Source organism: Lepus europaeus, chromosome 3, assembly GCF_033115175.1.
Source record: "Lepus europaeus isolate LE1 chromosome 3, mLepTim1.pri, whole genome shotgun sequence".
Taxonomy (NCBI): domain Eukaryota; kingdom Metazoa; phylum Chordata; class Mammalia; order Lagomorpha; family Leporidae; genus Lepus; species Lepus europaeus.
In genome coordinates, this window is record NC_084829.1 from 103,426,512 (window position 1) to 103,438,275 (window position 11,764).

The window sequence follows — 11,764 nt, forward strand, 5'->3', positions numbered from 1 at the left end:
AGATAGGGCATGCAAAGCTCCTAAAACAGTGCCTGGCACACAGTAAGCATCCAATAAATGCACACTACATAAACAACAATGCAAACTGTAATGCCACTGGCTTCTAAGAAGTGGTGACTGTCAGATCACTAATTAGCAAAGTTCCATCCTCTAATTGGAGGCTTCACATCCACTAATAAGTGGCTCATCATCCACAGAACCAGTCATTACCAACTAAGGCACAGCAAAGCTAGTGTTGTTAACACCTAAAATGTAGGTCACTCTGACATTGCTGAATCACTCAATCATCATCAAAGGCTGAAGAAATCCAGCTTTTACCCAATCCCTCAGGCAAAGAAATCACCATAGAGACTGTTCTCGGGGATGGTTTTCCAAGAGATACACAGGAAAGTCGTTCTCTTCCCTGGTATGTTCTCTCCATCACAGGTTAGGCAGCTACCTTTGAGTCTCCACTCCCAGGCTCCACCCCTGTCTCAGCTCAGCCCTGTGCTGATGATCAGGGTCAACGGGGCAGGGAAGGGTGAGGCAGCAACCCCATGCCAGCTCCTACCTCCTCCCAGTCTTAGCTGGGGCACCAACTTCCACCACTCCTAAAAAGATGCTCACCAGTTTCTCACATTGCAATCTCTGCCCATCCACCTCTATAACCCAATGCTTAAAAGAAAAATGAAAACCTGAGTACCATTGTTACCCAGGAGACTTTTTACTTTCTTGCACTAGGAGAGAATTCAGGATTGCAGACAGAGGTGAAAACCATGAGAAAGCCTCAAAGTGGCGGTGGTCTCAGCCGACAAGCCAGTGCAAGGGACCATGGGAAAGACATGGCCGTGGGATTCACTGCAGTGGGAGCCCATCTCTTCTTGCTCCCACTTCTGCTCCTCCTTACACCATGGCACCCAGCTTGGCTCTCCACCCCACGACTCTCCCTGTTGAGGTGCAGAGAATGCCAATCCCACTAGCCAGGTCCACGTTAGAGAGGGATGCTTTCTGGGCAAATCCGAATGGCCTTGGAAATCTGAAACAGATCTCCAAATCGATATGGTGGCAGGGGACCCACGACACAGGAACAGCTAAGACACAGGCTCTGGAAGCTGGATGGCAGATCTACCCAGGGGCGTGAACTTTTTTTAGTGAGAAATGTACTCTAGTTCAAAAGAAGCTCAGGTAAACTACCTGGAATGGTGGGACATATTAGGAACTGTGTATGTGGGGCCTGCGTTGTGGCACAGCTGGTTAAGCTGCCCCTCTGTGATGCTCGTGTTCTGTACAAGCCAAATGGTTTGAGACCTGGCTGCTCCACTTCTGATCTACTTCCCTGCTAATGCCCCTGGAAAAGCAGAATGGCCCAAGTGCTTGACCCCCTGCCACCTGCATTAGAGACCTGGGTTGAGTTCCAGGCTCCTGGTTTCAGCCTAGTATACCTTTGGCTGTTGGGGCTATTTGGGGGAGTGAATCAGTGGATGGAAGATCTCTCTGTCTCTCTTTGCAACTCTATCAAATAAATAAATCTTTTTTAAAAGTAGTCTTAAAAAATAGAAACTGTATACATGTTTTTGTGTACTAAGTAGCATGTAGTACAGTTTATAAGTGTCAAACAATTGAGGGAGAATTTGAGAAAGACTAGTCTCCTAGTAAACCTAATTAACTACCTAAAGTATCCGTAAATGACAAGTCCCATAAACCCCTGGGAGGGAAAAGTGTCCACAGGCCATAGCACTAAAGGACAGCTTCATTAACATAATGAGACTTCACCCAGGCCCTGAAAATGCTATGTGGTTCTCCACAGGAATAGTGGAACTTCATGCTCTTAGAAAGAGCAAAGCCCAGAGCTATGGCGCCAGCATCCCATATGGTCACTGGTTCATGTCCTGGCTGCTCCTCTTGCAATCCAGCTCTCTGCTTGTGGCCTGGGAAAGCAGTAGAAGATGGCCCAAGTGCTTGGGCCCCTGTATCCATGTGGGAGACCCAGAAGAAGCTACTGGCTTCAGATCAGCCCAGCTCCAGCCACTGCAGCCATCTGGGGAGTGAACCAGCAGATGGAAGACCTTTCTCTCTGTCTCTCCCTCTCTCTATCTGTAACTCTGCCTCCCAAATAAATCAATAAAAAAAATTTTTTTTTTTTTGATGAGTTAGACAGTGAGAGAGAGAGAGAGAGAAAGGTCTTCCTTCCGTTGGTTCACCCCCAAATGGTCATTACGGCCAGTGCTGCGCTGATCCAAAGCCAAGAGCCAGGTGCTTCCTCCTGGTCTCCCACGTGGGTGCAGGGCCCAAAGACCTGGGCCATCCTTCACCACCCTCCCGGGCCACAGCAGAGAGCTGGCCTGGAAGAGGAGCAACCGGGACAGAATCTGGCGCCCCAAGCAGGACTAGAACCCAGAGTGCTGGCACCGCAGGCGGAGGATTAGTCTAGTGAGCAGCAGTAACAGCCAATCAATAAAATCTTTAAAACAGGAAAAAAAAAAAAAAAAAAAGAACAGAGCAGAAAATTCTCCCTTCCAGCCCCTTACTTTTCTTACTTTTGTGATCATGGTATCTCCCCTGCCATGTAAGTATGGATCCCTTACTTTTTTTTTTTTTTTTTTTTTTTTTTGACAGATAGAGTTAGACAGTGAGAGAGAGAAAGTCTTCCTTCCATTGGTTCACCCCCAAATGGCCGCTATGGCCAGTGCTGCATTGATCTGAAGCCAAGAGCCAGGTGCTTCCTCCTGGTCTCCCACGCGGCAGCAGGTGCCCAAGCACTAAGGCCATCCTCCACTGCTTTCCTGGGCAATAGCAGAGAGTTGGACTGGAAGAGGAGCAACCGGGATGAGAACCTGGTGCCCATATGGGATGCTGGCACCATAGGCAGAGGATTAACCCAGTGAGCCATGGTGCCAGCCCCATGGCTCTCTTACTCTTAACAAATACAAGCAAGTTCTTACATTTGTAACAGTTTTGTTTGATTGTTGATGTCATAAAGCCATAAGTAATCCAACACTAGAATTCTATTTTCAAGATCTGATATTTGATATGTAAAACTTTCTTTCCAAAAGAAATGGGACAATTTTCTCATATGTTTCTCTGTTAAAAATCAGTTTTCTTTCTGATATTTTCATTTCACATAGTAGGTTCATTATATCACTTTGAGCCACAAACATCATTCAAGATAGTGATGTGGTTTTCCCTGGGGGCTAAATATGTTTTTGTCTCTTCCTAGGAATCACTTGACAAAACCTGATTGTACCAACAGAGGTCCCGCCATCCCACAGCAGAACACACAGGAAGAACGGGGAGGAAAAGCTAGCATCACTGGGATCCAGAGTTCAGCACCTGCTATTGAGGTGACTTATCTTATATTGAAAAATCAATATTACCTTCGTCTGCTCGCTATCTGGGTCCTCAAGCCAAGCATAAGGGTCACAGATTTTATGTCCATGGTAATCTTGCACCTGCAAAACACAGAATAAGCTATTAGATCATATTGTCTCTATCCTCCTTTAAAACGAGTACTTTCTGAAGGCGATGGAGGAATAAAAAAGGGACAGGCGAAATGTACTAATTGCCTTGCTTGCAACACATCTGCCCAAATTACCACAGGAACCCAAGCTGGCAGATTCACTCAGAGAAAAGAATGTTTTAGCTGGGGAAGGAAGGGAGATGAAAGGTCACCAGAGGAAAGGGCTCTGTGTGCAGGCCCCAAAACCAAGGCCGACTACTGCACTACAGAAACTGCGACAGCATGCAGTGGGCACGGGAGAGGGGCACCATGCTGCCCGTCCTGGCCAGCCTGCCACTGCTCAGAACCACAGGACCATCTCCCTGCCCCGCAGCCTGCCATCAGCTTTGAAGTGTAAACTGCCAAAAAGCAAGTTCCTAATGCGTGGGGTGATCATTCTGAGAAGCCGACTGAAATACAATGAAAAAACCCCTTTAAATGACAGCCCTCTTCGTGTTCGAAGCAAACACGGAGCGAAATGCTTCCTTTCGCGGTTTACAAAAAGCAAGAACAAAGGCAGCACCCACTTGGACTCCTGCTATTCGAAGACATGAAGTTGCTTGGTGTGAGCAGAGCCAGGCTGAGGGGCAGCCTGCAGGGGGTTCCCACCTGGAGGGGCAGGGCGCTTCTGAAAAGCACAAGTACCTGGGCCCAGCCGCAGGAGTTCCCAGGAGCAAATGGGGCTGTTTTTCACCCACCTGTCTGTGCCTAAGTAGACTGCCCAGACCACACCACTCCAGGCTATCCAGATTAACCCAATTAACTGAGACCAGGCCCTGAGCACTTCTGACTTTCTGGCTAGGGCATCTTGCTGTCGGGAGGATCGCTTCTATCCCAGCTGAAATTTTAGCCCTGGGTTTTGCTCTGTAATACCAGAAGGGAGTGTCATTATTGAAGTAGCACAAACACCCTCCTGCAAAGGGAAAGTCTGGGGACTGGAGTTGCGGCAAAGTGGGTAAAGCTGCTGCCTGGTGCGCCAGCATCCCATATGGACACCGGTTCGAGTCCCAGCTGCTCCACTTCTGATCTAGCTCCTTGCTATTGCACCTGGGAAAGTAGCAGAGGCTAGTCCAAATACTCGAGTCCCTGCCGCCCATGTGGGAGACCAGGATGGGGTTCCTGGCTCTTGGATTTGGCTCTGCCCAGACCTGGCTGTTGTAGGCATTTGGAGAGTAAACCAATGAATCTGATCTCTCTCTCCCTCTGCCATTCAAATAAATAAACAAACCTTTAAAAACAAAAAAGATAGCACGTGATAGAGTGTCAGACCAAAATCCACTCCCTAAGAGTCATCATAAAATTGTCTATTGTCAATCCTTACCTCTTTAAATTTAGCAGAATCGCACCCCTGAATGAAAGCATTTTATCTTCCCTTCCCATCTGCAAGTCTTTTATGTTTTACCCTCCATGAAGTGGTTATTAAATGTTTAAAATAACTACTTTCTTCCCATGGCAATAAGAAATCAGAACAGTGTCAAGCTGTAAAGGATCTTCCAATCCAATATTCTTAGGAACAATGGCAGGTACAAAATGGTGGCAACAGGCCCAGGCCACACCAAGTTCAGAGCCAGATCTGGGATTAAGAGTCAGCCACCCACCGCCCCCAAATATTCTTCAGTGAAGACAGACCAGACCCTTGTAACGTGTCCCTGGATCATGATGTTACTAAAACCCAGGCATCTCCAGACACATAAGGAGAAGAAAACATAAACTGGAAATCATGTTAATTATATAACTAAGCAAAGCCGTCGCCCAGTGCTGGATGAACTCAAGGTGATGAATATTCCTTGAATATCCACAGTCTCATAAGAGAACAGTTGATACCCTCATTGTATAGATGACAAAATATAATTCAGAGAAGTTAATAAAGGTAGGGGCTGGCTCTGCGGCCCAGCGGGCGGAGCCACTGCTTGTACACCAGCATCCCACACTGGATGGCCAGTTTGAGTCCCAGCTGTTCACTGCTCTACTTCTGATCCAGTTCCCTGCTAATGAGCCTGAGAAAGCAACAGATGATGGCCCAAATAGCTGGGTCCCTGCCACCCATGTGGGAGACTCGCTTGAATTCCAGACATCTCGCTTTGGCCTGGCCTAGCCCTGGCAGCTTCAGCTATTTGGGGAATGAACCAGCAGAGAGAAAATCTCTCTCTCTCTCCCTCTCCCTACCCCACCCCGGAGTAGGTGACTCTGCCTTTGAAATAAATCTTAAAAAAAGAAAGTTAATAGGGGTAAAGGCCAACAGATTTACCGTGTACTTGGAGGTCACTGTGAGTCAAACATTGTGCTATGGATTCCACCCCCGTTAACCTGCCTGGTCCTCACTGTGGAGTTATCACGGACACATTTTCCAGATGAGGAAAGTGAAGCTGCAGTGAGCTACAGCAACTGGCAGAGGTCTGAGGGTTCATAAGCAGGAAGGCTGTTGTCACCCACCTGTAGCTAATCCCAAAGCCCGTGGACTTGGCAGGTGTAGAAGGGCAGGACAGTGGGGGCTGTCTCAGGACCCAGTGCTCTGTACACCAAGCTGCCTCCTGCATAAGGTTTACCCTTCCCAGATCTAGTGCTGTCATCACAGGAGGCTGGGGACAGTAACTGACCAGACGTGTTTAACCAGGACAAGAAAATGATTCTCTAGGACAACCCTAGGAGCCACAACACTGCCCCCCAACACACACATAATTTTTTTGATTTTTGAGAATATACTGTACAAATGGGATGATCTCACCATCAGTCTTTGAAAGCAAGTCATATAGTATTCCATCTGGTTGAAATGTGCAAACCATTCCTTATCTCCCCAGGAGGCTTTAAAAAGAAGGCCCCGATAAGGCACTGGACCACTCGATTCTGCTCCACATTCTATATTGTACTGTTCCCCAGCCTGCCCACTGCCCTCGGGATACAGTGTAGATTCAAACACACAGCAGGCAGGACCCAGTAAACCTGGCTCCGCGTCACTGTCCAGCTGCTCCAAGCGTGTCCAGTTAAGTGTCATGGCGGCCCACCTGCCACCCTACAAACAAATGTGGTTCCAGGCAACTACGGCTTCATTTTAGCTCCAGGGCCAGGAATGAGCTTTCTCCCTTCTCTACCTGGCCACCTCCCAGGCTCAACTGCTATCTCCAGCTCCTGATGGGGAACCAGTCCTCCGCTCACTCCAACACTCTTCTTCCAGGCTGGGAGGCCCCTGCAGCTGGCCTGGATTTTCTAACACCACTGCTTGAGGATGGTCAACGGCCCTGCAAAAGGAAGTGTCATGGATCCCAGATTTCTGCTCAAGAGGGCAGAAAGCCACCAAAAACGGTTCATGTCCCAACACCCCAGCTCGGCAGCAAGCTGCTGCACATGTGGCTGAAAAACACACGCAAATGAAAGACAGAGCTACAGCCGTCTCCAGCACAGGTGGCAGAGAAAACAGCCCCAGCCCAGCAAATGCCCACGTCAAATCTAAATTCTGATGCAGGAGAAAGATGTCCTCAAGGAAACCATCAGGGCTGGGCTAAGTCCACTGCTGCAGCCACAGAGGAGGACCCAGGCTGGACCAGAGTTCTGTTGCCTTGGCCACGAGGCTTAGGGTTGTCATGAGTTGTCTGATGAGAAGCAGCGAGAGAGTACTAAAACCTACAGTACACCCTGCTGAGTTAATTATCTGCAAGCTTTTAGATCTCTTCATAAAATTCCCACTCAACCCTCTGAGCAACTGTAAACATAGACAAATGAACTGTAGGATGGTGGTCCCCGAAGGCGGGAACTTCAGCCATCCTCCGAAAAAGCAACAACAAACAAAAATCTAAACTTGCACGCACCAAGCCACGGGTAGGTAGCTCTTCATGTTTTATCCCATCCTGAAACCTCTAAGGACCTCAAGAACCAGCACCAAGAATGCCAGGCGTCTGGCATGGCACACTTTGAGCTAGTCTACCAGGTGGATCAATGCATGGGTGACAAACTCTCACTGCAGAAGCCAATACACCGGCAATAGTCCACACACACCAGCAAAGGTCAGGGGTCTGACAAAAGTCACCCAGCGAGCGACACACCAGAACCAGCACTTGGGCCTTTCTTAGCTCTGTCCTATCCACCCTGGCAGCCTGGGTTTATCCTCACACAAAGCAAACAACCCTTTGCAACAAGGAAATACAAGGTCTTGGGTTTGCAGGATACATCTAATAGGCAAGCAGCTGAGCAGAGGGCGACAACACGGTCACCAAATGGCCACTGGCCAAAGAGGCCCAGGCATGCATCAGTGCCACCTGCAAGTACTCACTTGCAACAGTCCTTTACCCACAATCCTCAGGGAGCACTCTCTACTCCAGCGTGAGATGTTCCTTAAAGTACAAGCTTTCTGGCATAAACCGAGTCAACGAAAACAGGGGCCATCAGGAGTGTATCAGGGGAGAGTATTTTTATTCCGAGTCTATTTTAAGCCATCGGAGAAATCTGGCTATCAGGAAGAGAGGATCATGGCCACACACTTGGATTCAGCCCAGGTCTCCAAATGCCAATCTAATTTCTGCCCAGAATTCCACCCACTGGACCTCAACACTTAGCTGGAGTTCAGCCCCAGCTGAGGCTAATGGTTAACTCCGCCGCTGGGCAAAACGTGCTCATTCTGAAGAGGCCGTGCCTTTTTCCTTCCTCTTAGCCTCTACCAACTCCTCCTCTTGTGCGAGAAAACTTGGACCCGCGCGGTCACGGCTGCGTCTCCCCCCAGGCCTCTGCCCTCCTCCTCCGCACCCCAGCAACCAACGCCCAGCCGCTGGCCTGGGGCCGAGGAGGCGTTCCACACGCGTTTTAAGCCAGAATGAATGAGCTGCCACTCTAAGGACTTCAACATGGTCGAGTTCGAAAAGTTTGCTTTTGGCGTTCCATTTTTACATCACACAACGCCCGGCGTGGACACTTTCTCCTACCGCCAAGACGCAGGGACACCTCCGGTGCTCCCGCTCTCCGAAGACACCCGTGCCTAGCCGGCGTCTGCCCTTGACCCCAATGATTTTAGGAAGAGGCCGAGCGCCGCATCCCCACAAGGCTCCTCCGCCTGCAGACGGGCCGGGGCCGCCCAGCCCGGGTCCCCGCGCAGGGGAGGAGCCGCGCGCCCCCGGCCCGCTTCTCGCAAACAAAGGCCGAGGGGGAGGGGACGGGAGGGGCGCGGGGCTGCGAGCCCCGGGCGGGGCTGCCCGGGCAGGCGCGGCACGACGGGCGCGGGCTGGGTACTCACCGCCGTCTCATCGCGGTACACGTCGGGGTACTGGAAGGACAGCATGGCTGGGGCGGCCCGGGGGCAGCGTGGGGCGCGCGGGCTCTGGGAGTGGACGCGAACGGGCCGAGGCAGAGGCGCGGGCGGCGAGCGAGCGGCCGAGCGGGGGGTGGTGGTGGCGGCTGGCGGCGGCGGTGGCAGGCGGCTCCCGGGCAGGGCTCGCACGACCCGACCGGCGGCACGGCAGCAAGGATGTGCGGGAAAGCAGGAAGCAGCTGTCGGCGAGGCCCGGAGCCCCTCCCCGGCGGGCGGGCCCAGCGGCGGCAAGAGGGAGCGGGCGGCGCTGTGCGTGCGCCAGGCTGGGCGCACAGCTCCCTCTGCAGGAGCGCCGGCCGCGCCCGCGCCAACCCGGCGCACGGAGAAGCACGCCGGCGGCGCTCGGCGCCCGCACACCGCCAGCCGCGCCTCCCCACGCCCGTCGCCGAGGACCCTCTTGGCCACCGTGTCGGGGCCTGGCGAACGAACCGCGGGCGGTGGTGATGAATGAAACGATTCCCCTGCGTTCCGCAGCCTGCAGGTTCCCGGAACGTGCAGGGGCGGCCAGGGGAGACCTTGCCGCTCCCCAGCCGTGGGGGGTGGAGAGCTTGGGGTAGCTTAATTTGCACGGCCTGGGACTCTCGACTTAAGAGGGAAGAAGTAATAGGGGTCACAATGACCGAAAAGGAAACACGTCTCCCTTCACCGCAGCACCCCTAGTGGACACTGAGTGGTTCGGCGTGGTGGTTGGGGAGGACACTTGAGGAATTCGAAGGACAGTACCGGAGCCCTTATTTGAAATTTGCTGTTAGAGAGGGGATTCGCGTGGGAGGACTGGAAATCGTCTAGAATCTTGGATTCCTCCTGCTGGTTCTTGTCTTCACCTCCTGTTTACCTGGGTGTTTACTGAACACCTGCTGTTGGTCCTGTGCTGATAAAAGGTAACAAGGTGCTTGACCTGAACCCCATAAAAATGCAGCAGCTACCTGCCTCCCCCCTTGAGCGGAGATCCGAGTCCTGGTCTTGCTTTCTGGATCGTCTGCAAAAGGCTCTTTGGCCCCAGACACCATTACTCCCGGGCGTGCCTCGTGTGTTTCCTATCCCTGGCTTCCTCAGCCTCCTGGCAGAGGGCGTGGGCGTGGCCACAAAGCCCTTCACCTCGTGGTAAATACTGTGCACTTGGCCCTTCTGTTTCTTTTGTGGCGTTGCCCCACTTCCACGCCTCTCCGGGAGCCTAGCGGTTTTTGTTTTAGGTGGGATGTCTAAAAGGAACTTCTGCATCTGTTCCCATGCTTCCCAGTTCGGGCCATCTGGAAACCCTCAGATCTGGGAAAACTCACGCTGTTGATGTGGAACGTGGTGCAGACACGCACGGGAGTTTTAGCACCCTATTCTGCAGCCTGGCAGCACTCCTCATCCCACTCACCATCCTCTGCCTTCCTGGCTGTCCCCTGACCCAGCGGGCCACCAGGTGTAGCCACCTCCTTTGCTCCTTGTGGGCAGTTCTTTAATAGCAACCTAGGAGCACTTGACTCAGCAGGTCAATAATAATAATAACAATAACAACAGCAGTAAGTACTTATTGAGAGCCTTTTAGGCACGAGGAAATTATGTTTTAAACTTCCTTGGATAAGAACGAGTATTATTGGACTGACATTGTGGCACAGTGCGTTTAGCCACCCACCTGTAATGCATTTGGAGTGCCGGTTCCAACCCCAGGTGCTCTGCTTTTCCAATTCAGCCCCCTGCTAATGCACCTGGGAGAGCGGCAGAGGACGGCCCAGGCACATAGGCCTCTGACTCCAATGTGAGAGACCAATATAGAGTTCCTGGCTCCTGGCTTCAGCCTGGACCAGCCCCAGCTGTTGCAACTGTTTGGGGAGTGAACCAGCAGATCGAAGATCTCTATCACTCTGCCTTTCAAATAAATAAAAATAAATACAAAAAAACCCCTAATATTATCCTACTTTTATAATTTTGGTAAACTAGGACTGGCTTATGCCCAGAGCTTGACAAATAATAATATATTAATAATAATAGAATGCAAAAAGGTGCCAGTATTCAAAATGAGGTCCTGTGGTGCTAAGACTCATTCTTAATCCCCTAATGGTCATCTTTCTCATAGATAAGTAGGGTTACTCGATAGGCTGCAAGGGTACCCATTAATAGAAGAAACTTCTGACCACAGCTCACTAGGCTAATCCTCCGCCTGGGGCACCGGCACCCCGGGGTTCTAGTCCCAGTTGGGGCACCAGATTCTGTCCCGGTTGCCCCTCTTCCAGTCCAGCTCTCTGCTCTGGCCTGGGAGTGCAGTGGAGGATGGCCCGAGTGCTTGGGCCCTGCACCCCCATGGGAGACCAGGAAGAAGCACCTGGCTCCTGGCTTTGGATCGGAGCAGTGCGCCAGCTGCAATGCACCAGCCGTAGGCGGCCTCTTGGAGGGTGAACCAATGGAAAAGGAAGACCTTTCTCTCTGTCTCTCTCTCTCTCATTCTTACTGTCTAACTCTGCCTGTCCAAAAAAAAAAAAAAAAAATAGAGGGAACTTCCTTTGAATGTCTACGAAGCAGGAATTGTGGTACCTCCTGGGACAACTCAAACCTCATGCATCATCCTCTCTTCCCTTCCACACAGTCTGTGTGCCTAGCTTCCCTAGGCCCTGAAAACTGCAGGTTTGGACATGACCCACAGAATGTAAGAAGCCACCAGCAATAGACAGTCTGCAACTGGGGGGAGATGGCATGGAAAGGAAGACCGGTGAGCACCCATTCCCCTCCCATTGGCCACACTGTCCACATCCCATGTTTGTCTGGTACTTGGTGTGTGTTGTCTTCCTTAAGCTTTCTCACAGAGACCATTTTTCAGATGCAGGAAAGGAATTTCAGCATCTTTAAAGGAGTTTGCCCAAAGTCATCACACAGTCAAGATTCAAATTCACCTGTTGACTGCAAAGTCACCTTTGTCATAGAAAATGAAGAGAAAGTGTGTGTTCGAACCATCACAGAAGTGGAAATGCTACCTCCAGAGTAAATAGCAGAGCACTCTTTAACCAGTGTCA

General features: G+C 51.2%; 1 protein-coding gene across 1 annotated transcript in view; it reads right to left on the reverse strand.

The window, feature by feature from the left end:
• The window catches only part of PREP (prolyl endopeptidase), a 121,698-nt gene extending 112,876 nt beyond the window's left edge, over window positions 1–8,822 (reverse strand). Inside the window, exons 1-2 of the mRNA XM_062186558.1 lie at window positions 8,694–8,822; window positions 3,354–3,428 (exon numbers count right to left, since the gene is read on the reverse strand). Of these exons, the coding sequence (XP_062042542.1) occupies window positions 3,354–3,428; window positions 8,694–8,738 (120 nt within the window). The 5' untranslated portion in view covers window positions 8,739–8,822. The remainder of the gene's footprint in view (window positions 1–3,353; window positions 3,429–8,693) is intronic.
• Between the last annotated feature and the right edge of the window lie 2,942 nt (window positions 8,823–11,764).